We start from the raw sequence: 27,354 nt of genomic DNA, 5'->3' as shown, positions 1-27,354 counted from the left end.
AGGCAGATGGGCAGTATGGAGAGGAAGGTGGAGAGTGAAGGCAGGACCTAGGGGGTGTGATGCTGGCAGTTTAGTGCAGTGATTAGGAGCATGGATTCCAAGATTAGGTGATGTGAGTTCAAATCCCAGCTTTGCCACTTGCTAGCTGTGTGACCCTAGACAAGTCATTTCCTCTCTGTGCTTCAGTTTCCTCCTCTTTAAAAAGAAGATTAAGGGCCAGCCCCATGGCCTCGTGGTTAAGTCTGGCACACTCTGCTTTGGCAGCCCAGGTTCAATTCCCGGGCACAGACCTCCACCACTCATCAGCAGCCATGTTGTGGCGGGGACCCACATACGAAATAGAGCAAGATTGGCACCAATGTTAGCTCAGAGCGAATCTCCCTCAAGCAAAAAGAGGAAAATTGGCAACAGATGTTAGCTCAGGGCAAATCTTCCTCACCAAAAAGAAAAAAGAAGATTAATAGTAGCACCTACCTGTATTAATATCAGACAAAATAGACTTCTGAACAAGGAATATTACCAGAGATAAAGGGAGACATTATATATTGATTAAGGAGTCAATTCTCTGAGAACACATATCATACATGCATATGCATCTAACAATATAGCTTCAAAACGTGTAAAGTAAAAATGAACAGAACTGACAAAGACATAGACAAATCCACAATTATAGTTGGAGACTTCAGCACTCCTCCTTCAGTAATAGAGGGAACAAATAGAAAATCAGTAAGTATATAGAAGACTTGAACAACACTGCCAACCACCTAGACTTGATTGATATTCATAGAACATTCCGGAACACATGTTCTTCTCAAGTGCACATGGACGTTCACTGGGAAAGATTGTATTCTGGGCCATAAAAACAATCTTAACAAATTTAAAACAACTGAAGTCACACAAAGCATGTCTTCAGAATGTAAGGGAATTAGCTAGAGATCGGTCACAGAAAGATATCCAGAAAATCCCCAAATAGTTAGGAATTAAACAACATCCTCCTAAAGAAGCCATAGATCAAAGAAGAAATCATAAGGGACATTTAGAAATATTTTCAATTAAATGAAAATGAAAACACAACATCAGAAAATTTGTGAGGTGCAGCTAAGGGAGCACCTTGAGGCAAATTCATAGCATTAAAATGTTCATATTAGAAAATATTAGTGTCTCCCTCATAGGGTAGTTGGGAGGTTGATATACAGAGCCTGGCACAAATTGTAGTCACTGCCATGAACTTAACTTCGTCGTGAACAGAAGTGCCAGGGAGGCTCAGAGCCCCAGTGCTGTGAGTGACCCCACCTGCCCATCTCCCCTCTGCAGACGTGGATGAGTGCACCACCCTGGCAGGACAGGTATGCCGCTTTGGCCAGTGCATCAACATGGCTGGCTCCTTCCACTGCCTCTGCCAGGATGGCTTCGAGCTCTCGGCTGATAGGAAGAACTGCGTGGGTGAGTCGCACAGTGTTGGGAGCCGTCTCAGCCAGCCCCTGCTCCAGGTTCACCTGCGGTTGGTCCTTCTGAGGGAGCATGGTTCTATTTCATAACCATGCGCTTATTTTTAAGAAGGAATAAACCCAGCACATCAGACCTATGTTTTCATAGGGTTTGCGATTTAGGGTGAGGCTGTCTTGGAAATCTAAGTTTTCTGAAGTAAGGAATAGTAGAGGTGTTAATTGGATGCCATGGACACTGTGAGAGGGATCTGCACGTGGCTCGAGATTAGGATTCTTGCTCCCTCTTCCCTTGGACACCGCTCAGCCTCACCTATAACCCACACCAGGACCCAGAACATCCTTCCCCAGAAGTCCCTGTTCTCCTGAGTCTCGAGCCCTTCATCCAGGTCTGCCACAGGGAAGGCTTGTCCCTGGACCCTCGTCCATCGTGCAGTGACTGTAGGTTCTGGTCCCAGTCCCAGGCAAGCCCCCTCCTCCTCCTCTCCACAGACACCAACGAGTGTCTCAGTCTTGTGGGAGCCTGCCTGCCAGGCACCTGCCAGAACCTCGAGGGCTCCTTCCGCTGCATCTGTCCCCCTGGCTTCCAGGTGCAGAATGACCATTGCGTCGGTGAGTGTCTGGCCCCACCTCCCAGCTCTGGGGCCAGAGAGGGATCTCTGGGCCTCTGTTTCCCCGTCTGTAAAATGGGATTCCAGCTGAGATGGTGATGAGGGTGGAGACGCACTTAGCACAGGGCCCAACACAGCTCCACACATCGTTCTTATTAGGATCATTTTTGGACTTCCGGTTCAGGGCTCTCTCTCTTTGGGGCCCACAGGCTTCCTTGTGAATCCTATAAAATGGGCATGGGTGTGGGTTCACACTGCACCTCCGATTACCCGAATGTAGAACTCTTCACTCAATGAGTGGTGGTCAAGGACCAGTCTGCCCTGGGCTCCAGTTGTGTAATCCCCCATTGACTTTGTACAACATGGGCTAACCTGGACCCATCTGGCCTGACCACCTCTCCATTCATCCAGCTGGGCTAGCCTTATACAACCTGGGCTAACCTGGACCAGTCTGTCCTGACCACCTCTGGTCCATTCATCCAGTTGGGCTAGACCTTGTACAGCCTGGGCTGACCTGGACCCATCTGGCTTGAGCAGATGGGCTAGCCTTGTACAATGTGGGCTAACCTGGACCAGTCTAGCCTAAGCGCCTCTGGTCCAGTCTTCCATGTGGGCTAGCCTCATACATCGTGGGCTAACCTGGAGTAGTCTCATCTGGCCTCCTCTGGTCTAAACCATCTGGGCTAGTCTTGTACAACCTGGGCTAACCTGGAGCAGGCTGGTCTGAGTAGATGGGCTAGCCTCATCCAGTGTGGGCTAACCTGGACTAGTCTTGTCTGGCCTCCTCTGGTCCAATCCATCTGGGCCAGTCTTGTACAAGCTGGGCTAACCTGGACCAGCATGGCCTGACTTTCTCTGGTCTCTTCTATCTGGGCTAGCCTAGTACAACGTGAGCTAACTCCATTCATTGTAGGCTGACTTTATCCGGTCTCAGTTAGCTTTGTACACATTTAGTCTCTAGAGATGACCTTGCCTGACCGTGACCTCCACCCCGGAGACACCTTCTAGGAAAGACTCCCCCCACCCCCATGCTGTCCACCTAGTGCTCTGGTTCATACTGAGCCCTGGGGACCCCTGCCCCGCCCTGGTTGCTGGGCCTGCTTGCACCCCACCCAGCTCGTGTCCCTGCCCCTCCAGACATCGACGAGTGCTTGGAGGAGCCCAACCTCTGCCACTTTGGCACCTGTGCCAACAGCCCTGGGAGCTTCCACTGCCTCTGCCCACCTGACTTTGTCCTGTCTGACAGCGGGCATCGTTGTTTTGGTGGGTCTGGGTCCAGGGAGCACGCAGGGCTTAGGAGAGAGGTGGGAGGTGACGGGAGGCAGAGTCGGGACACCCAGAAAGGGAAGCTGCAGTTTCTTGTCCAGATCTCCAGCAGCTCTGCCTGGGCAGAGGGGCTTGTTTGCAGTAGTGGGGTCGCCCTTGTCCATGCAACCTCTTAGCCAGACGGGTCACTTCTACGGAGCGCTAACCTGGTCCAGTCTGGGCTAGCCTGGTCCCCTGGGCTTGGGTTGTCCTGTATGGGCTACGGTTGCCCTGCCTGGGCTGGCTTCATCTCAGCCGGGCTAGCCTTGTCCAGGGTGGGCTAGCCCCACCCAACCTGAGCCAGCCTCTTCTCTCTCAGGTTAGGGGCAAGGAGGCGGAGGGCGGGGCGATATTTGTTGTGAGGACTTCTCAGGCTGATGGCGGCAGTCCAGGGCTGAGGATGGGGGGGTCAATGACAAGGATTTGGCGTCTGAAGTCCAGGGTCTTCTGGAATGGGTCGCTTCGCTTCTCTAGGAAGGGACTTCTGATCCAGGAATAAAAGGGCTGAGTGTGACATTCTCCCTGGCACGGGGGCACCCCCACAGCTATGAATGTGGGGTGTCACTGGAAGCGATTCCCAGGGGTCCAACAAAAACCCCAGGGCTGACCCTCATTGGCCAGCGTGGGTCACACGTCCATCCTTGAGCCAATCACCATGGCCAGGGGCCTCAAGTGTTCCGCGTGGCCGCTGTGGGGTCGGACGCCTTTCCCCAGGACTGGGGGTGGGGGCACCTGCCAGGCAGGCACTGCTGAGGGCCCGTCGAGCGTTTCTCTGGGCACTCACCCCACAGACACCAGGCAGAGTTTCTGCTTCACCCGTTTCGAGGCCGGAAAGTGCTCGGTGCCCAAAGCTTTTAACACCAGCAAGAGCCGGTGCTGCTGCAGCCAGAGGCCCGGCGAGGGCTGGAGTGAGCCGTGTGAGCTGTGTCCCCAGGAGGGCAGTGGTGAGCCCGCCCCGTCCGCTCCCTGCCATGCCGCGCGCTCGGCTTCCTCTCTGTTCCTCCTTGAGCTTCCCCTGCACACACTCCGGGGGAGCTGGGGGGCTGTCCCTGACCCCTGACCCTTACCCCTCACCCTCTCCGTGTCCAGCTGCCTTCCAGGACCTCTGCCCCTTCGGCCACGGGGCGGTCCCAGGCCCAGACGACTCTCGGGAAGGTGAGCCCCTCACCTGCGTGGAAGAGCTCCCTGGAGCCTCCGTGCCCCCTGCCTTCCCCAGCTCAGCCCGGTTCCCAAGGCTTAGGCTCCCTCCTTGACCGACGGGGGGCCCTGGACCCCCCAGCCTGGAGGGAAGCAAGAGACCCTGAGTGTGGCCAGGACGTGACAGAAGCTGTGCTCGTCCCCCACCGCCACCTCCCACAGACGTGAACGAGTGTGCGGAGAATCCCAGCGTGTGTGCCAACGGCCTCTGCGTCAACACCGACGGCTCCTTCCGCTGCGAGTGTCCGTTTGGCTACAGCCTGGACTTCACGGGCATCAGCTGTCAGGGTGGGTGACCAGTGCGCCAGGAAAGGATGGGGCGGAGCTGGCAGGGCAGATGCCACCGGGGCGGGATCCGGTCCCTCAGCCACTGAACTCCCCCAACCCGGTCCTGCCTTCCCTCCGTGGTCCACTCACTCGTTCACTTGCTCATTCGCTTATTCATTTACTCATTGATTCATTCATTCATTCACTCATTCACTTATTCATTTGCTCGTGTGCTATCTTGCTCACTCATTCACTCATTCACTTATTCATTTGCTCATGCACCCTTGCTCACTCATTCATTCACTCATTCACTTATTCTTTTGCTCATGTGCTTTGCTCACTCATTCATTCACTCATTCACTTATTCTTTTGCTCATGCACTCTCTTGCTCAGTCATCCACTCACTCACTCCCTTGCTCACTCATTCAGTCAGGCATTCATTGCACACAGACGGCATGCCTGCCCTGCCCCCAGCCCAGAGGTGCACCGCATCTGGCACTGCGTGCTGTGTGGCAGTCAGCGGGGGAGGCAGACAGGATAATATCAAGGACAGGGGGCTCTCTGCAGGCGCTGACCTCCCCTTCCCCACCCCAGACATAGACGAGTGTTCCGTCGGGCACCCCTGTGGGGAAGGGACCTGCACCAATGTCATTGGAGGCTTCGAATGTGCCTGTGCCGATGGCTTTGAGCCTGGCCCCATGATGACCTGCGAGGGTACGACCCTGCCCGCCCAGGACCTGGGCTGTGTGACGGGGGCACAGGGGGCTGGCCTGCGAGGGAGCGGGGGTCCCACAGGCAGATCCCGCCCAGCCGGCACTTCCATTGGCCTCCCCAGACATCGACGAGTGCTCCCTGAACCCCCTGCTCTGTGCCTTCCGCTGCCACAACACCGAGGGCTCCTACGTGTGCACCTGCCCGGCCGGCTACACCCTGCGGGATGACGGGGCCATGTGCCGAGGTAGGATCCACAGGCGTGGGCAGGTGGGTGATGGGCAGGGCCCCGGGGCTTCCCATGCCCTGGTCCTGAAAGAAAATGCAAAAATAAGAGCCTGTGCCTCCAAGGGTGGGAATGAGCAATAAGTGCTGAAGTGAAGGGAGAGCTGAGGCAAGTGAGTGTGCAATGGGCGCTGTTTTGTGAGTGGTGGTTCTGCTTGTGTTGTTATGAAAATGGGATACAAAAGTCTCCCAGGGTCCTGAGTCCAACAGGACTGCTAAATATCCTACAATGCACAGAATGCCCTCCCACTGCTAAGAATTTTCTGGTCCCACATGTCAAAGGTGAGACATTCTGGGCTGGACTTAGTCTCTCCAGGGCTATTTTGGGTTCAGTGTTCCAAGGACCATGGTGAAGGCCAGACAGATCCACAGAGCCTGATGTGGGCAGGGGATGCAGGGGTTTGGGGCCGTCCTGATGCCCTTGGCTTCTCAGGAGGCCTGGGATGGTCAAGGGAGGGATGGACACCAGCCTGAGGCCCCTGGGGGGGGCGGGATCCTGGTCCCCACAGCCTGCAGCCAGGCCCTGGGGCACCCAGTTTTGGCTTCCAGCTGTCCCTGGTCGTCCGCAGACGTGGACGAGTGTGCAGACGGCCAGCAGGACTGCCACGCCCGGGGCATGCTGTGCAAGAACCTCATCGGCACCTTCGCCTGCGTCTGCCCCCCGGGCATGCGGCCCCAGCCCGGCTCCGGAGAGGGCTGCACAGGTACGACGGTGCCTCAGGGGTGTGGGGACCGCCGCAGAGGAGAAAGCTCAAAGCCGGAGGGCGCAGGCGGGCAGACATCAACCCTGGAGGGGCCCTTCTGGCCGTGGGGGAGGCCGGCTCGGGGGCTCTGGCCTCCCCTCCGGCCTGCCTCATCACTCCCGCCTCAGATGACGACGAATGCCGCATCCAGCCCAGCCTCTGTGCCAACGGCCGCTGCGTCAACACCGCGGGCAGCTTCCGCTGTGACTGTGACGAGGGCTTCGAGCCCAGCCCCGCCCTCACTGTGTGCCACGGTGAGTGTGGCCAGGCACCGCCGCCCGTCCCTTCTACCTCCTGGGAGCTCCCCGAGGTGGGGCCGGGGGCCAGGGCACCAACGGGGCACGCAGGGGGTTGCTGAGCTGATCCGGACACACGTGTCCACTGTGTCCCTCCCCTGTTCTCTCCACTTCCCTCGTGTCCCTGGATGTCACCCTTCTGCTCTGTCCCCCATCTGTCCAGGATGCCACCACTTCTTGCCTCCCCCAAAATGGTCCCCAACCTCCGCACTGCCCCTTGACCATCCGTTCTCCCCTCTGGGAGCTGCCCGGCGCCTGCAGCCCCAGGGTATCGCTCCCATCGTTGGGTCTGCAGCTTCTGCCCTGGCCCCAGCCCCAGCCCAGAGAGGGCAGTTAACCCTCTAGGCGACAACAGCTTGAGCGATTGCAGCCTGAGCACACACAGCCGTGTCAGAGACGTCTGGGAGCCCTTGTGTAGACTCTCAATGCCACCGGATGCCACGGGGGAGGGGGACCCACGTGGCACGTTTCCCCCCCACCATCTCCCCAACCTCTGCTCTCCGCAGACATCCGGCAGGGCCCCTGCTTCTCCGAGGCGCTGCAGGTCGCATGCCAGGCTCAGTTGAGCGGCGGTGAGGCGGCCACCAGGGCCCAGTGCTGCTGCGGGGGTGGCCGTGCCTGGGGGCCCCGCTGCGAGCTCTGTCCTCTGCCTGGCACCTCCGCCTACCGGAAGCTGTGCCCCCATGGCTCGGGCTACACTGCCGAGGGCCGAGGTGGGTGGGGAGCTGTCTACGGTCGTGTGTCGGCACTCCAGCGGCTGCTAGAGTGTGTGAGCCAGTGTGTGTGTGCATCTCTGTGCTGGCACGTGTGTGAGCCGGTGTGAGCCAGAGCCTGCTCTGTGGGTGTGCATAAACTTGGGTGCACGGGTGAGTAGGTGTGCAAACCATGCGTGTGTGTTCTTTGTGTGTGCAGGCTTGTTATTGAGCTTGTGAGCTGATGGGCACTCCCTGTGTGTGCAAGTTGATTTGTGAGCATTTGTGTATTAGCGTGTGTGTGAAAGTGTGTGAGCCGATGTGTTTCCTGTGTGTGCCAATTTTCGGTGAGCACTTGTCTATGTGCTAGTGTGTGAAAGCGAGTGAGCTGGTGTGCATTCCATGTGTGTGCATGCTGGTTAATGAGCATTTGTGTATTAGCATGTGAAAGCGTGCACATCCTTGCGTGTGAGGTTGTAAATGTGTGGGTGTTCTAGTGAGGGGGGAGCTGCTGTGTGTCCCGTGTGTGTGAGGTGCTAAGAGGGAGCGAGCCAGTCGGTGTGTTTTGAGTTCCAGAGAGTGTCTGCGAGGGTCGCTATGTGTGTGGGAGTGAGCGCGAGTGTATCTGTGCACGACTGTGTCTCATTGAGTGTGTCAGGGGGAGACAGGTCACCCCAAGTGAGCAGCAGTGACATCTGGGACTGAGAAGGAAGGGCCCTTGCGAGGGTGCATCTCAGGGACAGAGGATCCTGTGTGTCTTTGGGATTCTGCAAGCGTGTCTGTGCGTGTGCCTGGTGTGCAATGCGTGTGCCCCTGTCCGTGCTTCCTCGTGTGTGGGTGTGGGTGCCCTGAGGCGATGTCACTGGCGAGACTGTGGGGTGGCTGTGTCTCCCCGGGTGATCTCAGTGTCCAGTGGAAGGAGCTGTATCAGCGTGTCCTGCTGGCAGAGGTACAACCCACAGCCTGAAGGTGGGGGTCCCCTGGGGACCAGGCCACCAGCTCAGGGGCAGGTGGGGAAGTAGAGGCTCCTGGGAGAAGGGAGGAGGCAGGCCCCGGTGACCCGAGGCAACCACCCCAGCCAAGCCCTGCTCGTCCCCAGACGTGGACGAGTGCCACATGCTCTCCAACCTGTGTCCTCACGGCGAGTGCATCAACACCCTGGGCTCCTTCCGCTGCCACTGCCAGGCTGGCTACGCCCCAGATGCCACTGCCACAACCTGCCTGGGTGAGTCCCCCCGGTCCCCGACCCTGCCTGGCCCCTCTGCACAGCACCTGGCCGCAGCGAGACCAGAAGCAGAGCATTCCTGGTCCTTGCCTGTGCCTCGACCACACGTGGGCCACTTTCCGCTGTTCCTTTGTGCATCCTCAGACTTTCAGTTATGTCGTGGGGCAGGTGTTCATCTAAGTCGAGAGTCAGCAAATTCTGGCCCTCAGGCTGAGTCCGGCCCTCCACTTGTTTTTGTCAATAAAGTTCTATTGGCACACAGCCACATCTGTTTGTCTCCTGACCCTCTGTGGCTGTCTGCCTGCTGCAAAGGCGGAGCTGAGCAGTTCACCGAGACCGCGTGGCCTGCAAAGCCAAACAGAAAAAGTGCCAATTCCTCGTGTAAGCCCACAGACTCTGGATGGCTAGAGTTCGGGGTGGAGTCCCCAGGCCCTGAGCCCCTGGGAATGTCTATCTGATGCCCTCCAGATGTGGATGAGTGCAGCCAGACCCCCAAGCCGTGTATCTTCCTCTGCAAAAACACGGAGGGCAGCTTCCTGTGCGCCTGCCCCCGTGGCTACCTGCTGGAGGACGACGGCAGGACCTGCAAAGGTGATGATCCTCCGTCCCCCACCAAGCCACGCGGGGCTCTGGCCCCGCCCCCCCAGGGGTGCCCCCGGCACAGCCCCTGCGGTCTCCTGCCCTTCCCACTGCATGGTGTCGGGCGCCATCTCCAGGGTCTTTCCCCTGGGAAGCCCCCGGCCCGCCTGGGCCCTGCCCTGAGCCCCCTGGGCCGTCTGTGCCGCAGACCTGGACGAGTGCTCCTCCAGGCAACACAATTGCCAGTTCTTCTGTGCCAACACCGTCGGCTCCTTCACCTGCCACTGTCCCCCCGGCTTCACCCAGCGCCACCAGGCCTGCTTCGGTAAGTGCCCTCACACGTCCCTGGCCTCTGTTGGCTATTTGTTCTCCAAATAAGCACCAAGCGCCCAGTGCGTGGCAGACACCGGGGACATGGGGGTGATTGGGACAAAGTCCTTGCTCTGTCGGTGCTCATATCCTGGTGGCGTCTAGAACCTCAGTCTCCTTCCTTGCCCTCGGATCCTTGGAGGTCCACCCTCAGGAGTGCCTCTGACGTTGACCCACGACATCTACGTTTGCCCCTGACCAGTGTCTTCTGGGTCTCTCTCATAGGGTCTCCCAAGGGGGCTCCCAAAAGCCTGGGGCCCACACCAGTGGTGCAAAGGGGAAGCTGGTTCAGAAGCCAGAGTTGCCAGGGCATCTGCCCCTTCCATCACTTCGTAGCATCTTGTGACCTGAGAGAACCAGGCGTCCCCCGAGGGCCAAGCCTGGCCGAGAGTGGCCCCATTCAGCCTCTCACTAATCCACTCAGTCAGCGCCAACTGCACACCTACTGTGTCCCAGGCAGTGCTCTAGCCCAGAGGTCAGCAGGCGCCAGCCTCCAGGTCAAGCCTGGCCCCCTGCTTGCTTTTGTTGATAAAGTTTTATTGACACACAGCCACGCTCATTCCTTCACGTGTCATCTGTGGCTGCTTTTGCGCCCAAACCGCAGAGCCAAGTAGTTGCAACAAAGTCACAAATATTTCCTATCTGCCTCAACACGGCATTTGTACGCGTGCAGCTGTGCGCGTGTATGCACGCAGACCCGTGTGCCAGCGCACACATGTCCCACGTGCACCATACACACAACAGACTCCTTTGGGATTTCTTCTCTTGCTAGAATAGCGTTGACATTCTCAGCCAGGGTCCCCACTGCATGGTTACCACGGGTTGGGGGCTGCAGATCATTCATGGCTCATGCTTCTCTGCCTGTGCTCCTGGTGGGCGGTCTTAAGCTAACGAGATCAGGGGTCGGCAAACTTTGTCTCTGAAGGGCCCATTGATAGATATTTTCGGCTTTGTGGTCCACGTGGTCTCTGTCGTGACAACTCAATGCTGTAGCTCAAAAGCAGCCGTCAATGGTTTGTCCATGAATGGGCGTGGCCTTGTGCCAATAAAACTTTATTTACAAAAACAGCCAAAGGGCCGGATCCATCTCACGAGGCCCCAGTTTGCGGATGACTGAACTAGAAGGTCAGACTCACCTGACCGCAGTAGGCCACCTGGACTTGTGGGTCAATTTGCTGGATACAAAGGGGAAGAAGCCACAGGTGGTGCCAGATGTTTCTCTCGGGCGGGAATCCAGGGCTAGTCTGTGGCCCCTGCAGTGACAGCTTACACGGGAGGGAAGAGACCACGGGCAGCATCAGGAGCCACTCTGGCTCAGAAGTCCCATATCCCAATGCCTCTCGTACCCAAGGGAGAGTCCAGGTCCCCAAAGGGGTGTGCCTCGTGTCAAGAATCTCAATACTCGGGGAAGCCAAAACTAGGCTTCCCGGCCCCAAAATGTATTTTTTCTTCTCTAAAATCCAAGTCGAAACGCAATTGACAAGCCCCGGGCCATTGCTGCCAGACCAACATCGTCCAGTAACCAGCCTGTCTCAGCTCGGGCTGCCAGACAAAACATCCCAGACTGGGGGCCTTAAACAGCACACATTTGTTTCTCCCCATCCTGGGGCCTGGAAGTCCAAGATCAAGGCGCCAGCAGGGTTGGTTCCTGGTGAGGACTCGCTTCCTGGACTGTAGACGGACACCTTCTCGCTGTGTCCCCACGTGGCAGAGAGAGAGGCTCTCTGGTGTCTCTCCTTATAAGGGCATTGATCCCGTGATGGGGGCCCCACCCTCATGACATCATCTAACCGTCATCATCTGCCAAAGGCCCCACCTCGAAATGCCATCACACGGTGGGTTAGGGCTTCCGCATACGGATTTGAGGGGGCCAAATACATTCAGTCCATCACACTGGCTGACATCCCACAATTGTCACATTTCCAAGAGGAGAGACCACAACAGCGACCCCAGGTCATTTTCCTCTGAAAGGAGAAGGGGTTTGTTAATCTTTTACTCCCAGGCTGAGCCCTGTCCTAAGCCCTTTCCGTGATTCGATTAATTTAATTCTTGCAAAAACGTGATCGGGTAGGTCTTATCATCTCCATGCTACAGCTGAGGAAACTGAGGCACAGAGAGGGTAAGTCACTCGCCCCAGGTCACACAGCTTTGAGGTGGTGCAGATGAGATTCAGACCAAGTTCTCTATGTGTGCAGTCTTAAATGTTCATGGCAATTCTGTGAAGGGGGAACGGTTACAGATTTCATTTCACAGAGGGGGAAACTGAGGCACAGAAAGGTAAGTGAACTTGCCCAAAGCCACACAGTGGCGCCCTAACCACCAGGTGGCCCTGCCCATTCTCTGTCTTCTGCAGACAACGACGAGTGCTTGATCCAGCCTGGCCCGTGTGGCCCCCGTGGACACTGCCACAACACCCCAGGCAGCTTCAGCTGTGAATGCTTTCAAGGCTTTGCTCTGGACAGCTCGGGCCGTGGCTGCGAAGGTAGAGCCGGGCTTTGGGTGGGCTCCGGGCCTGGGAGGTGGTTCTTGAGGCTGCCGGGTGAGCCCCCTCTCCCTGTCTCTCCATCTCGAAGACGTGGATGAATGCGACGGGCCCCACCGCTGCCAGCACGGCTGCCAGAATGAGCTGGGGGGCTACCGCTGCGCCTGCCCTCAGGGCTTCACCCCGCACTCCCAGTGGAGCCAGTGTGTGGGTGAGTGGAGGGGGCTGGGAGGAGGCCAGAATCCGTCTGGAGCGGACAACTAGGAGCCACCACCCAGCGGGATACTGTGATAAGGCACAACTACCTAAAGATCAGATGGGCCGGCCTGGAAGGTAGTAAGTTCCCCACTGCTGGGGAGGCTGGGAGCCAGGGAGCTGCGGAGGCAGCAAGGCAACATTCAAGTCCCTTTCTTAGGACGTAGTGGCCTGGAGGGCTCAGCTGAGAAAGATTCTGAGGCGGTGCCTGTGATCACTGGCAAAGAGTGCTGTGACTGATTAGCAATGTCTGCCTTGGGTGCGGCAATGGGGAACGGGGGCGTGCGTGCTACATGTTTGTCATAGCTGGTGCAGAGGCCCTCAGTTTGGGGGGCTAGCATTCTGCCCCCCAACCTTCCCCATTGCATGCTTCTCTATGCGGCTCCAGAGCCCCCTAATGACAGCCTTGTCCTCATTCCTCCCCTACAGTCTGGCTTTCATTCTCTACCCTCGTTGGGCTCACTCTCCTGTGACCTCTCTGTCACCACTCCTCAGTCTTCATCTTCGACCTCCTCTGCTCCGGGCCCCACTGCCTGTCCCTCCTGGACAGTCTCTCCTCCCGTGGCTTCTGTGACACAGCTGTCCCCTCTCACCAGCACTGCCTTCTTTCCAGCCCCTCCTCCTGCCCCTCTTGGTGGGTCTTCAGCTAAATTCATCTTTCCTGCACCCAGTGGGGGGAAAGTTTGTCTCCTGGGGACCCCACAGGTCGTCGCCTCTGCCACCAATTGCTCATTCTCTGCCTGTCTCCTCTGCATGCTTACTCATTCATTCCTTTGGCAATGGTTTGTCCAGGCTCTGCCTTGCACTGGGCCCTGTGGATGCGGAAGTGAGCCAAGAAACAGACTCTGTCCCTCCCCTCCCGTTGTCCAGTCTTGTGGTGGGGACAGGGACTAATTAAACCAGTGGCTCTCCACTGGGGCCCTTTGTGCCCCCGGGGCACATTTTAAAGTGTCTCTGAGACATTTTCGCTCATCACAACTGGGCGGTGGCTGCTGCTGGCATTGAGTGGACGCAGGCCAGGGATGCTGGGCAGCATCCTCCAGGGCTGGGCCGGCCCCCAGCACAGAGGACCATCCGGTCCCAAATGTCACTCGTGTCAAGAATGAGAAGGCTTGTTCTAGGTCAGCCCACAGTTTAGGATTCCTGGGAAGTTTTGAGAAATGCTTTGAAGGAGAATTACAGGGCTGGGGGGGCCTGGAGGAGTGTAAAAGGGGGCGCAGACCTAACGTGGGGGTCATGGGGAGCTCGATTGGGGTTTTAACGTCAGCCTTGGGCACTGGAGTTGGCGAGAGGGCACAGGGGGCATTGTGGGTGGAGGGCTCTGGGGATGCGAAGGCCGCCCCCCGCCCCCCGTGTCCTCTCTCCCCCCGGCACCTGCAGATGAGAATGAGTGTGTCCTGTCGCCCGCGGCCTGCGGCAGCGCCTCCTGCCACAACACGCTGGGCGGCTTCCGCTGCGTCTGCCCCTCTGGCTTCGACTTCGACCAGGCCCTGGGGGGCTGCCAGGATGTGGACGAGTGTGCCCCACGGGGCGGCCCCTGCAGCTACGGCTGCGCCAACACCCCCGGGGGCTTCGTGTGCGGCTGTCCCCAGGGCTACTTCCGGGCTGGGCAAGGGTGAGGAGCTTGAACAAGGTGCACAGAGACCCTCAAACCCTAGGACTACTGCACACCCACACGGGCCGTGCACCTGTGCATATACACACGTGCACGGAGGCCCAGCAGTACATGTCTGTGTACACGCAACCTCACACCCCACAATGGTGTCATTGTCCTCCCACCGCTCGTGTATGCTTGCACGCCCACAGTGGTAGATGCACGCGTCCCTGTAATACACTTAAGTGTGTAGACAGCTCACACACCTGCCAACATGCCCAGGCACCCTAGTGTGTTCATCTATCCCAACGTGCACACATGTGCAAGCATGCTGCAGCATCCCAGGATGCAGGCTTGCACATGCACATGCCTCTGGGACCCTCAGGTACATTCATGCACCCCTGCATGCATGCAGGTCCACACCTACGCCTGGGTGAGCCGAGGGAGGCACACATGCACACATACCCTGTGTAGATGCATGGCAAGCCACGCCAGCACATCGGCACACCACACTTTCCCACACAGGCGGTGTGGCTCTGAGTGGAGCATGGGAGGTGGAGGGGGGTGGCTGGGAGCTCCCACCAGCCTGTCCCTGAAGCCCGCCGTGCCCTGTCCTGGCCCAGGCACTGTGTCTCCGGCCTGGGCTTCAGCCCCGAGCCCCCGAACGCCCCAGATGATGACGCCCAGCTGCTCCCACCCGAAGCCTGCTACGAGTGCAAGATCAACGGCCTCCCGGCTCGTGACCGGCCTCGGCGCAGCGTGCACGGGGACCACCAGGTGCCTGGGGGATGCGCCGGGCGTGGCGGCACTGTCTGTGGCAGGGGCATCTGGGGGACAGGCCAAGGGTGGGGCACCAGACTCCATGTCCCATCTTGTCCTCCTGGGTCGTGGTACCTTCCCAGGTCTTCCTGCACTTAGCCAGCCCCAGACTTCCCCCGGGGGATCTCTGGGGGGACACAGGCCCCTGAGCACCCCACCTCACTCAGGCACCTCCCACACAGACCCTGGCTTGGCTCTGATGCTTTCTCTGGCCCCCTTGCGTGGCACTTGGATGCAGGAGAAATGCCTTGGGCCCCGATGCTTGTCACCCCGCACTCCTGGCTGGTGAAGCCCTCCCTTAGGGCCCCTCTGGATTTAGCCCCAGCGGGGCCCAGGGCAGCCAGCAGAGTCTCATTGTCACCCTTCCCTTCAGATCTGCCACCTCTGTGCCCCTTTCCTGCACCCATGATGCACCGGGAGCTGTACTCCAGCCTCTTGAATGCACCTTGTCTCTAGAAGTCACAGGGGTCGTCCCCACGCCCTCAGGGACAGCAGAGCAGGCCTGCAGCCACGTCCCTCCTGCCTCCTGGGGCCATCACAGCCTGACCTCCATGACCGTGACCCACCAGGAGGTGGGGAGGGCAGTTTGCCCCAGATTCGGTCTGCTCGCCCCTCAGCTGAACAGTCCCTGAGGCCGCCACTGGTTGGTCTTGCCGCCATCCCCCAAAAGCTCTGAAAACCAAACATTTATTAAGCGCCTGCTGGATGCGGGTGCTGCTCCAAGGGCTCTGCCTTCGCTCACAGCCTCTCGGTGTTTACGACAGCCCTGGGAGGTGTAGACGCCACTATCATCCCCACTTTATGGATGGGGAAACTGAGGCTGAGAGAGGTTAGTTCACGTGCCCAAGTGACAAGACTTGAAAGCAGCAGAGAGGGGGTTCCAGGCTCCACTGTGCGGCCTTCTCTTTACGAGCAGCCTTGGTCTTTGCGCTGTGTACTGGAGCAATGAGGAACAAAAAAATCCCCAAAGTCCCTGCCCCCCAGGGGGCTGATATCCTAATATAGAGACAGGCACGAAATCAGTAAAACACATTTTATAATGCGTGATAAATAGGACCCATGGTGAACGTTTTGGGGGAAATGAAGACAGAAGCAGGATAGGAAGGTGGGGTGTGAGGGGCTGTCAATATTCAGTGAACTAGATGTGAATGTCTTACTTTGGCTTTTTCCCTCCCCTGTATTTTTCCCCTTGCTGGGAACACGGTGGCTGCATATATTATCCCAGAGTTAGTATGATTTTTTTGTAAGCTCTGCAAGGATGGAGCCCTGTGTCTGCTGGGTTTGTGTTGCCAGCCTTTGGAGCTCACTAAGAGCGAGTGGAGTGGCTGCCAGGGCTCCTGGGATGGGCACCAGCCCACTCGGGCCAGGGGGCCGGGCTGTGACTTTGCCTGCAATACCCACAGGCTGCCAGCAGGGGTCAGTGAGCGTGCACATCTGAGCACCTGCCCCAGGGAAGGGCGGAAGCTTCCAGAACTCAGGGGTGGGGAAACGGGAAGAGAGAAGAGTTTTCACTTTAATGCAACAGCAAATCACCCCATCTGAGTGTCGATTTGGCGGCACAAACACAGCCCTGGCCAGAGCAAAGGAGAAGAAAACACAGAGAGCCTCCTGTGGGGTTGGCCGCATCCCCCAGCCCGGGTTAGCCTGTCATTGAGGCTTGCGGGCTTAATGGGGGCTCTGTCTGGCTGCCAGGACCGGGAACGCGCTCAGAGGAGCTCAGATAAAGAGGGGTTTGTCGTCCACACAGCAGGGCTCTCAAATGGCCCAGATGCAGGAAGTGTAGGGGCCTCCGGGAACCGGGAAGCCGTTGGGCTTCTCTTCTGTCCCCCGGCCCCGTCTTGTGTTTCTCTCACTGTGTCGGCTGCAGTGTCCTCCTGGGGCTGGCTGCTGCTGTAAGGCTCTGGGTTGTAAGTCCAGCCACCCCAGGCCGCCTCCGAGTGACCTCAGGGCTCTGACAACGCCCTGTCTGGGTCTTTGAGAGCAAATCCTCGATTTGCTTGGCTGCCAGGAATCTGAAGCCCCCCAACCGAGACTAGGAGTCTGGAGTCGGGGTGTGGAAAAGCGGCTGCCTATGTGCCCCTCTGCTTTCCGCCTGGGGACCAGCCACTGCCTTCATGGCTCTGTAGATGGAGGATGAGACGGAAGTCAAAGGCAGAGAGTGGTCCACGTCGTCCTCCACTTTAGAGATGGGCTGAAATGCCCCCTTGGCTGTGACCCTTTGGCCCCCTGCCCACCGCATTTCCATTCTCCCGGCCTCTGACCATCCACCTGGTCTTTCTCCCCAGGTGAGCCTGGCCAGCCTGGACTCGGAGAGCCCGCTGACCATGGGCCTGAACCTCTCACGTCTGGGCCGGGCCGAGCACATCCTGGAGCTGCGGCCGGCGCTGGAGAGCCTGGGGGGCCGGGTGCGCTACGTCCTTGCCCGTGGCCACGAGCGAGGTTTCTTCCGCGTGCGTCACCTCCACCGCCTCAGCATCCTGCAGCTGGGGCGTCGGAGGCCGGGGCCTGGAACCTACCAGCTGGAGGTGGTGAGCGTGGCAGAGCCCCGGGGCCCCAGGCCAGAGAGGCGGCCGGGGCCTGGCAGCCAGGCCTTGCGGCTGAAGGTGCGGCTGCAGCTGCTGTAGTGGGAGGGGTCCTGCCTGGCCCCAGGCCCCTCCCGCAGCCCCCTCTCCAGACTCACCGCCCGGGCACCGTTCAACCCATGCCTCTTTCCACGGGGTTTTGGGGAAACTCCCATGTCACTCTCTGCTCGCCACACACCGTGAGAGACCCCGGTGAAAAGTCCTGGCCTCCGTGGGCCCCAGAGCCCCCTTGCCATCCTCCTCTCCAGAGATGAGCGATTCTGGAGCTGGGAGCGATCCATCTCCCAGCAATGGCTGACCAGGTGGGACCCCGAAACTCAGGAAGAGCAAAATGCTACGCTACAACCTCAAGCGTGCCCAGCCTCGGCCCGGGGGACCCCCACACTCCGTCTTTCCTGGGGACAGCTGGAAGCTGTAATGCGCACCCTCCATCTCCAACAACCGGGGTCAAGGGGGCCCCCGTGTTTCACTGTACTGGTCAATCTCAGGCGTAAACTTCTGCACTGCACCCAGGCTAGCCCCCGGGTCAGCACAACGGAAACAGGCAGCTGGGGTGGGCATGGGGCTCGTCCTTCTGAGCAGAAGCTGGTGACACGCAGCCACGTTCATGCCCCCAGGGGGCTGGGCTAGGGTTGCGAGGGTGCTTTTATATCCTAAGCAGAGACAACAATAAAGTTATTTTGGGTTAAGTCTGGCCCCTTGGCACGTTCTCGAAGTAAGCAGATGCTGCCCTTGGCAGGACCAGGCCAGGCTCACTCGTGGGGGAGGCCGAGGCCCTGGGAGGGAGGAAGCTTTGAGAAGGATGAAATTCAGCCAGGGCTCCGGGGAAAAAGCGTGTAGGGTGGGTGAGGACCACCCTCCACCTGGGGATGGGGGACACGGTCTCGGGGTGCAAGTAGGTTCTGCCAACTTCAGACCAGTGTGTTTGGCACAAAGTCGGGGTAACCACCAGGAGCCCTCGTGGGTTCACCAGTCCTGGTGATAATGGCTCACACTTCCTGGCCGCGTGCGACGGACCAGCCACCGTTCTCAGTGTTTTACAATTGTTGACCCACTTGGTCATCCCTACAGCCCCAGGGAATAGACGCTGTGTTTCTCATCCCCATTGTACAGATTGGAAAACTGAGGCTCAGGGAGGCTAAGTGATTGGCCAAGGTGATTACAGGTGGCAGGTAGCAGAGCCGGGTTCAGTGTCAGGCAGCTGTGCCAGCATCCCTGCTGTCACCCCCCACGGCCTCCTGCTCCGCCCTGAGTTGGGCTGGATCTACGGGATGCGGTGGCTGAGCTTGACAGCTGGGATGCTCATCGTGTTAACACGTCGCCAGCGTGTGCACGTCACAGGGTAGCGGATTGAGTCCCCACAAACGTGTATGAGGCAGGCAGTTATGGCTCCATTTTACAGGGGGCGGGGGGTGCCGAGGCTTGGAGAGTTCGTGGAATCTGCCCAGGGCCCCCACAGCGTAGAAGACCCACGGTCCCTGAGTCTGCACCTGGCCCCTGGCCCTAGACTGCCTCTTGTCCTCTAGGGATGGTGCATTTGGTTTTCATCCGGAATGTTCTCTGTCCTGGTGGAAACTGAGGCTGCCTGAGAACAGTACTCCACTCATGGGTGGCTGGAATCTGGGTGTGGCCCTGCCTCGTGCAGAGTAGTCACTAGTCTCTGGCCCTGGGGCTCTGTCCTCAGCTCGCTTCTCTCTCTTTTTTTTTTTTTTCAGGGTATACGTTTTTTTTGGTGAGGAAGATTGGCCCTGAGCTAACACCTGTTGCCAATCGTCCTCTTTTTTTCTCCCCAAAGCCCCAGCACATAGTTGCATATCCTAGTTGTAGGTCCTTCTAGCGCTTCTGTGTGGGACGCCACCACAGCATGGCTTGATGAGCGGTGCGTAGGTCCACGCCCAGGATCCGAACTGGCAAACTGGGCTGCCAAAGCAGAGTGCGCAAACTTAACCCCTGGGCCATGGGGCCGGCCTCCTCAGCCTGCTTCTGTTTCCCCTGACTTATGAGGAGCCTCTGAGCTGACATCAGAGCTCTCCCAGAGGGCTTTCCCGGTCCATTAGCCCAGGAATCTGGACGGAGCCAGCACAGGACCCTGTTTTCTAGGCCAGGACAGAGGGGCCGAGAGTGAGCGCTTTGCTCCAGGTCACCAACTGGACTCACACCCAGGCCGGCAGCCAGCACACCCGGCGCCCGGCCCCCCGGGCACATAGCCGTCTGTCGTGAGGGCTGAGGACACAGATCCTGGGCTGGGGCAGGGGGGAGGGCGGCCACGTGGGATGCAACCCAGGCTGGGGCAGCAACTTGCACCCCAAAATGAAAGGTGACAGAGACGGGGATGACGCCCCACCAAGGGTTTATTGAAACGTTATGGAAAAGCACAATGTCCTGGGAGAGGGGGCGTCCTTGGACAGACTGGAGGTTTGCAAGGACCCAGAGGGACAAGAGCAGGCGGGGCCTGGGGTGAGTGGCAGGAGGCTGCGGGTGGACAACGTATCCCGACGGTTCTGTACCAGGCCCGTTGCCCAGGGCTCGCTCTGGTTCCCGGAGTCCCCTCCTTCCAGCTGCCTGGGGAGCTGGGGTTGGCAGGGGTGACAGGGACGGAAACAGCAGCGGCTCAGGCATGGGGATTAGGGTTTGACCTGAAGGGCAGAGAAGCTGGGGCAGCCAGGGCCGCAGGGCAATGGGCGTGGCAGAGGAAGATGCAGTCCAGCTTGGGCCGGCTGGTCCTGGAGAGGTGTGGTTCACTGTCCTGCAGGTGGGACTGGAGAGGCCGGCAGGTGACGGGGACTGGAGTGGAGCCGGGGGCCCTGTGGCTTTTGGTTTCATTTCAGCACTCACCGAAGGCCCCTGGGCTGGGGCGCGGTACTGACCAGCCCCCGAGGACCCTCCCGTGTGAATCTGCAGGGCTGACCAGAGAGCCAGCCCTCCTTGGTCCTGGAGGTGAGTCCCCTGACTCAGCTTGGGCTGATGATAAGCCCTCATCCCTCAGCTGCGGTGACAGGTGGAGGAATGGTCACACAATCAGAGTCCTCACCTGGTTTAGCTGTTCTCGGAAAGGAGGTGTTCTTCTTGCTGCTTCTGGTGGGACCCCTAAACATGAACAGTGGTAGCCTGGAGGGTCCAGAGTTCAACTTCTTCACCCCAGAGTGAGAGCCTGTCCAAGAGATAGAAGGAGAAATAGATAGGAGCTCTGCCAAGTCCCTTTGAGCACCTGGATCTGGCCGAGCCTGAAGCCGTTGGCTGGTTATTTGAGCCAAGGCATTTGCCATTTGTTTGAATTTTCCATCTCCAGCAATTACAAGTGTCTTGACTGAAAGAGTTGCTCATTCATTCAGTCTCTCAACTCACCAGCAACTAGCTCTCTTTGGGGTAGGGGCAGCTGTTGTCATGCTAGGCTGCGATTCCATCCTCGAGAAGCTCAGGGGCCCACAGCAGGGAGGGGAGGCCCTTCAATGCTGGGCTGGGGTCTCACCCACCTTGGAAGGTTCTCTGGGCACCTGCGTGGGGCTTTGAGGGGGCCTTGTTCCGGGCATCCAGGATCTTCATCCCCTTCTGCACCCACCTGGCCCGTGGGTCCCCACACACCATCCTCTGCTTCTGACGGAAGAAGAATCTGGCGGGTGGGGGAGGAGTACCCAGTAAGGGGTGCTGGGGAGCCAAGGTGTGTGTGAGCTCCTCCCCCGGTCCCCACCGTTCCACTCACATCACGGCAGGCAGGTTGCAGCTCCCCGTCACCTCCTGGCGCAGGTAACCCTGGGCGTGCCGGAGCATGGCCAGCCTGGCGTGGCGGTGATAGGCCAGGCAGCAGTCCTCAAAGACACCTGCAACCACATGCCACCCACAGGCTCACATCTGCACGTGCACGTGCACGGCTGCGTGTGTGCTCTGCAGGGATGGCCACAGACGTGGGTACCTGTGCCTACAACACGACCCTTCCGGGCTCAGTGGAGGCCGAGGGACAGCCCAGGCGATCAGGAAGCCGTTCGGCTCACCTTTGGCCCTTGATATGGTGACAGCTGGCAGAAGGTGAGCCGCAGGCCCTGGCCAGGAAGGGCCCGGAAACACCAAATGAGCGGGGGACCAAGGCCACGTCTACTCCTGCTCTGGGGTAGAGGCCCAGGGGGGCACCCAACCTAGCCCCTCCTCCTAAAATGAGCGAGGGGCCTGCTCCTGATGTCCCGGCTCCTGCTCCAGGCTAGCCCTTCCCCACCGAGGGCTATCTCAAGTAGCTCTTCCTCTCTGTGCCCATCAGAGGGACCACTCTGAGTTACCCGGCTAGAACCTGGGAGGTCCCTGTTCGTTTACCCGTTGGTCGAACAAAGGCATTTAGAGTTCCCACTAGGCGCCGGATGTCTAGACAAACACAGAAGGGAACGCCACTGGCCCCCCGGCGTTGTCATGGGGATCTCTCTGCCTCGGGGGGAGACCAGGAAGTTGATCTACCCCGGGGAGGGGGAAACACGGGGACCTGCAGTAGGCAGCTGCCTGGAGGAGGAGGTGCCGGTGCCCCAGTGGGTCTGGGAGGCTGAGCAGGTGGAGTGAGCAGAGGACGATTGATGCAGGAGTTGGTGCAGAGGCCTTTGAGGTCCTCTGGGATCAGGTCCTCTGCCGACCCCTCTCCAGGGGCCACGTCTGAGCCGTGACAGAGCACAGCGGAGGGATGAGGGGGAGGGCTCAAGGGCCCCCTGCATCCCCCAACCTTGGCCCCCCCGCAAGGGGTAGTGGAGTCAGACAACCCTGGGCCGCAGTGCCAGGCACACAGTTGCCAGGGCTGGGGGCCACTCTGCCCCCAGGATCAAAGGGCCCGGGCTGGGCCTGGCTCCTGGAATGGGCCTCTGATAACGGGACAATGGGAACGAAGCCCAGCCCCTTCCCGGGCAAAGGCTAAGGTCTACTGGGGGCAGGGTTAGGGCCTCTTAGACCCAGCGAGGGGCAGGTGGGGCCCGAGGGTGGGGCCGTGCCCTGCTTGGCCTGCTGCCAGGGCTCAGCTGCCTCCCCCGAGCCCATAGGGATGTAGGACACAGCGGCAGGGCTCCTGGAGGACACTGCGTACCCAGAACCGTCCTGTAGTCACCCAAATCCTCGAGGGCCTAATCTGGGGAGAAGGGGGAACGGGATTCCGCATTAATAACAGTCATGGTTATCATTGTTGTTGCCGGCACTGGGCCGAGAGTTTTGCGGGCATCGGCTCATCAGATCCTCACGTCCCATCTCTGCAGTGGGAATTCCGAGTCCCACTTTCAGAGGAGGAACCTGAGGCTCAGAAAGGCTGAGTAGCAACTCTGAGCCACACTGCAGAAGCACCCCCCCCCACCCCCGTGGGTCCCGGGGCTCTGAACTCGCAGCCCGCCCCTGCAGGTTACTGCAGCTCGACCCTGGCTCCCGCTGGGAGCCACCCTCTGCTCCCCACAGCCCCTGGGCCGGCTGGAGTGCCTGAGGGAGGCGTTGAGTGACGGGCTGTGAAGAAGCCACCAAGGGGCTCTGGAAGGAGGCGCTGGGGACCCTGAACCCCAAAGGAGCTGTACAAATGCCAGGAGCTTCTGCACGTCTGGGGCGAGGGCTGTCCGTCAGAGAACTCCGTGGTGGAGATGGGGTCAGTGGAGGCTTCTGGAGGAGGGGAGGGGCAAATCGGTGGGGTGGGGGAGTAGGCCGGTGCAGAAGGTTGGATGGGGAGAGGGGAGCTCCAGGGGGGCCGGGCAGGTCTGGCCCAAATCAGTACCTTGAGCGTGGACAGCGGGGGCCCAGGCGCCCACGGAGCAGGCCACCAGGCAGGCCAAGAGCCACGGGTTCATAGCGCCGGCTGGTCCTCCTTGGGCACCTTGAGCGATAATGGGGGAGGTGGGAGGGTGATGAGGACCCCAGTGGACAGCAGCGGGGACTGGGAACACCCCTCGGCCCTCTGCAAGGGAGGCAGGTGGCACAGGAGGGAGACAATTCGCGCTGGAGAGACCTGCTGCTGGTCTCAGCCGGGGGGCAGGGTGAAAACTCACCAGAACCTACGGGGTCCAGGGAGCCGGTCCTGCTGGGGTGTCCCCAAGGTGTCTGGCTTCCAGTCCGGCAGGCTCTCCCTTTATAGAGGGAGCCCCACCCTGCCGCCACCTGCCCTCCTCCTCTCTCACCTCCTCTCCCACTCCGCCTCTGCCTCCGTGCCCCTCCCCTCTGCTCCCCTGTTTCTCTTTCTAGCTCCTCTCTCCAGCGTCGGGGTGCCCTGGAGGGGGTCCTGGGTGACTGGACACAAGAGGACCCAAGTCAAAGAGCCAGGCAGGCAACAGTGACTCCCTCAGCTAACTATTTGCACGAGGGACAGACAAGGGTTGGCTCTCTTGGTGATGAGAGGCAGATGGGCACAGATGGACAGACCCAGCCCCGACCTTGACCAGGCCACCTGCAGCCTGGCTGCCCCGTGACGCCCTCCCTTCCTGCATCCCATCCCAGGCGTCTCAGCCCGCACCCCGGCTTTCTCTCTGAAGGGCCTTTTCTCCTCTCTCTCCCGGCCTGTCTCCTCTCACATCTGGGTGGACACTGGCTGCCCGTGGACAGGACTCAGGCCACCTAGAGCCAGGGGAAGACGTTCACCTCTGCTCCCCATCCCCAAGCCACCTGCTCCCCAGAGCCCTAACTTCGCCCCATTTCTCTCTCCTTGCACGCAGGTGACTTACCGTTTCACAGAAAATGTCCAGGTTTCGAGAACAGGCAAATCCATAGAAACAGAAAGCAAAATTCGTGGTTGCCACGGGCTGGGAGGAGGGGAGACAGGGAGGTGACAGAGAAAGGGTTTTTGTTTTGTTCTGAAATTAGCGGTGATGGTCGCGCGGCTCGGTCTGCGAATATCGTAAACACCGCGGGACGGTAGACTTTCAAGGGGGTGGGCAATGCACGTATGTGAATTTTCCCGAACATTATCTTGAGACTAATCTCAACGAAACCGCTGTTAACAACCACGACAACAAAGAAATGCTCTGGTTGTGGAAGAGAAGCCGGGAGCCCCAGGTAAGCGCGCGGGCAGGAAGCGAAGCAAAACCCGTCCAGAAGGCGTTTCTTCTTTCCTGGGTCAGCGTGGCCCAGGGGGAACAGGGGTGTCGGGGGGGTAGCGGTGGGGGTGACACAGGGGGAAGGGGTCTCTGCAGCGAGCTCACAGCTGATGGCTTTAACTTTTTATTGCTCGCATCCGATTGCTTTAAGTTTTTGTTGCCCGTATAGACCACCGCACTCCTTTCTCATTTCCTGCTCCGTTAGGAGCCCACTCGCTGAGCTAGGTCGGGAGGCGGGGTGGGCGGGGCTTATATCGGGGGCGGGGCTTAAAGACAGGCCCGTGGCTCCGGGAGGCGGGGATTTATGGGTGCGGCTTAGGCCGGGGGCGGGGCTTGATGAATGGCACTTAGTGCCGGGACTGGACTGGCTGGGGCGTCAAGCTCCGGGGGCGGGGCTTGATGAAAGACATGCGTGCAGGGGGCGGGGCTTGGAGCGGGGCGGAGCTTACGAGCCCAGCCCCACCCCGCCCGAGCGGCCAAGATGCAGCGGTCCTGCAACCCCCGATGGACGAGGCTGAGCCGGGACGCGGCTCGGCGTGGCTGCGGGCGTGGGGACGCGGCGAGGCAGGCCGGGGCCAGCCTCCCCGCTCCGGCCCACTGTCCCCGCCTGCCCCGCGGGCGGGCAGCGGCCAAGGCGTTGCCTAGACTTGGCGGAGGTCCCCCGCGAGTGAGCCCACCTCCCCGCCCCTCACTGTTCGTCCCACCGGCAGCCTTAACGGGGAGGAGGGCGTCTGGGGACAGGACGCGGGGCGGACAGGGATTTGCGCGCTCTTGGACCCGGCTCAGGCCCCGGGTGTCCGGGCGGCGTCTGGGATGCTCAGGGACGGATGCTCAGGCCTTGAATGAAAACCCGGAGTTGCTGAGTGCGAGGGCCAGATCTTCAAGGTCAGGGCCGAACTGGGGGAGAGGAGAGGCCTCTTCCGTTACTACAGCTGCTGGAGGCGTTAGGGCTGAACTGTGCCAGCAGCGGACCCTGATCTTCCGCATGGATGAAATGGGTGCAGCTGGGGGACAGAAGCTTCCCCCTGCCTCCTGGTCACCAGCTCTGAAGATGGGGGCCTTTGGGGGCGGTCTCCAGCCTGCAGCTGAGCCAAATTCAGGGACTGACCACACCCTGGGGCCTGCAGGGTTGGAAGGGCAGGCGGAGGCCTTCCTCCCATGAGCATGGCTCAGCTCTGGGCAGCACCCCAAAAGAAGGTGCCTGTAGTGGGTACACACAGGGGCCCTACTGCAGAATGAAGCCGGCAGTGGGCTCTCTGAGGGGAAATGCCAACTCCTCCTCTGGAGGCTGAGGCCCGGCTCACTCTCCTTTCTCTGCTGGAGGGCCCTCCCAGGCGCTCAACTTGGCCCATTTTGCAGAGGAAGAGACCGAGGGTCAGGGAGGCCAAGTCATTTACCTTTGTTTTTTTTTTTTTTTGCCAGGAAAATCTGACTTGTATTTCTTAAATACTGTGAAGGAAAAGGGGACAGTCCCCTAATGGGGGAGGTCCATTGAGCAGAGGCGTAGGGGTCATCAGGAAAGAAGCACCACCTGCTGAAGTGGAGGGGTCCTCCCGCAGTTACTTTTGCATATCAGTTCCCCACCCCCACCCCTGATAATGCCTACAGCTTTTTAACTTCTGGTGTCTCCAGGTCCCGGCTCAGGTGGCCTCTGAGAGAAGAGCAACCCCACACACACATTGTTGTGCATCTCATGGGGAGCAGACCAGACCCCATGCGTCCTGGCTGCCAGGCCTGGATGCCTGTTGTGCCCAGCCGCCTTTTGCTCTGGTCCAGACGCACAGCGGTTGCCAGGCAACTGGAGGAAGGAGGGGAAAGGGTTTTCTCCAGGATGCCTGGCAAGCCTCTGGCCCAGCTTTCAGGGACCTGGTTTATAGACTGTCTCTGTGTGACTCCTTTCTCTGTGTCCCCGATGTGGTTGGCCCTGCTGCCTCCTAGAAGGCCAGTTTGACGGGCTTTCCTCCCCAGGCTGACCAGCTGCCTCTGTGTTCCAGGGGGCAGCCATAGCAATGGCCTGGGCAGGGCACTTGGGCTACTGGCACTGGTCATGACCTTGACCTCAGTCTTTGGGCTTCTCCTGCTCTGACAGGACACGTGGGGGCCGGGCCAGCTGGGGCAGGGGAGGCATGGGGAGGGAGGGTGGTGGGCTGGGAGGAGAGGATCCCAGAGGATCCTGAGTCTCTCTTCAAGCACCGTTCACCCCTTCCACACAAGCTTTCTGGACCCTCTTCCATACCAGCCACATGCTGGGCCCTGGGGCGATGGCAGTGAGCAAGCAGAGGTGTCCCAGCCACGAAAGATGACAGTGATGTGCCTGATTCTCACTGAACACTTGTTGGGGGCCATTTGTTATCTCAGTCATTCAGCAAACACTTAGCACCGACTGTATACCAGGTATCGTGCCTACTGTATGCCAGGCACAGGGCTGGGTGCCAGGGCAAGTAGTGAAGGAGATAGATAGTCCCAGGGCAGAGCAGACAAAACAAGCAGAAGATAATGAAGCAAGATACTTGGAGATTAGGATCAATGCCACAAATCCTGGCGTGGTAGGGATAACCCTATAAATATTCATCCACATTTACAGGGGGAAAAAAATTCAACTGGGGCCCAGAGAGGTTAAATTGCCTGACCAAGTAAGCAGGGGCGCAGGATTCCAAGCCCAGGTCTGACCCCATCATCCCACAGATACTGATCAGCTGCTGTATGAATGAATGAATGAATGAACGAATGAATGATTTTTAAATTTTAATAGTGTATTTTATTGAACCCTATCTATCCAAAATATTACCATTTCAACATGTAATCAAATGAAAATGATTGATGAGGTATTTTTCTTTTTTGCACATGTCTTCAAAACATGGTTTATTGT

General features: G+C 59.1%; 2 protein-coding genes across 4 annotated transcripts in view; one reads left to right on the top strand and one right to left on the bottom strand.

Moving 5' to 3' along the window:
* The window catches only part of FBN3 (fibrillin 3), a 63,288-nt gene extending 45,142 nt beyond the window's left edge, over window positions 1-18,146 (top strand). Inside the window, exons 47-65 of the mRNA XM_070622884.1 lie at window positions 1,315-1,443; window positions 1,938-2,057; window positions 3,194-3,319; window positions 4,153-4,305; window positions 4,451-4,516; window positions 4,721-4,846; window positions 5,420-5,539; window positions 5,661-5,783; window positions 6,391-6,525; window positions 6,693-6,818; window positions 7,367-7,573; window positions 8,652-8,777; window positions 9,246-9,368; window positions 9,565-9,681; window positions 12,079-12,207; window positions 12,299-12,418; window positions 13,843-14,077; window positions 14,680-14,833; window positions 17,161-18,146. Coding sequence (XP_070478985.1) covers window positions 1,315-1,443; window positions 1,938-2,057; window positions 3,194-3,319; window positions 4,153-4,305; window positions 4,451-4,516; window positions 4,721-4,846; window positions 5,420-5,539; window positions 5,661-5,783; window positions 6,391-6,525; window positions 6,693-6,818; window positions 7,367-7,573; window positions 8,652-8,777; window positions 9,246-9,368; window positions 9,565-9,681; window positions 12,079-12,207; window positions 12,299-12,418; window positions 13,843-14,077; window positions 14,680-14,833; window positions 17,161-17,499 — 2,774 coding nt within the window. The 3' untranslated portion in view covers window positions 17,500-18,146. The remainder of the gene's footprint in view (window positions 1-1,314; window positions 1,444-1,937; window positions 2,058-3,193; window positions 3,320-4,152; window positions 4,306-4,450; window positions 4,517-4,720; window positions 4,847-5,419; window positions 5,540-5,660; window positions 5,784-6,390; window positions 6,526-6,692; window positions 6,819-7,366; window positions 7,574-8,651; window positions 8,778-9,245; window positions 9,369-9,564; window positions 9,682-12,078; window positions 12,208-12,298; window positions 12,419-13,842; window positions 14,078-14,679; window positions 14,834-17,160) is intronic.
* A 1,644-nt stretch (window positions 18,147-19,790) lies between these two features.
* Window positions 19,791-27,354, bottom strand: part of CCL25 (C-C motif chemokine ligand 25) — a 30,748-nt gene continuing 23,184 nt past the window's right edge. The window contains exons 1-7 of one of the 3 annotated variants that reach the window (XM_070622883.1): window positions 24,591-24,726; window positions 24,114-24,191; window positions 23,174-23,272; window positions 21,158-21,275; window positions 20,931-21,067; window positions 20,489-20,608; window positions 19,791-20,215 (exon numbers count right to left, since the gene is read on the bottom strand). In XM_070622883.1, coding sequence (XP_070478984.1) covers window positions 20,196-20,215; window positions 20,489-20,608; window positions 20,931-21,067; window positions 21,158-21,275; window positions 23,174-23,246 — 468 coding nt within the window. In that variant the 5' untranslated portion in view covers window positions 23,247-23,272; window positions 24,114-24,191; window positions 24,591-24,726 and the 3' untranslated portion in view covers window positions 19,791-20,195. Of the gene's footprint in view, window positions 20,216-20,488; window positions 20,609-20,930; window positions 21,068-21,157; window positions 21,276-23,173; window positions 23,273-23,444; window positions 24,192-24,590; window positions 24,727-27,354 lie in introns of those variants that run through there. The other 2 variants (XM_070622882.1, XM_070622881.1) reach the window with 2 other exon arrangements.

This window comes from Equus przewalskii, chromosome 6, assembly GCF_037783145.1.
Source record: "Equus przewalskii isolate Varuska chromosome 6, EquPr2, whole genome shotgun sequence".
NCBI lineage: Eukaryota > Metazoa > Chordata > Mammalia > Perissodactyla > Equidae > Equus > Equus przewalskii.
Note: the sequence above shows the minus strand (reverse complement) of the source record. Positions and strands in the feature narration are given on the sequence as shown.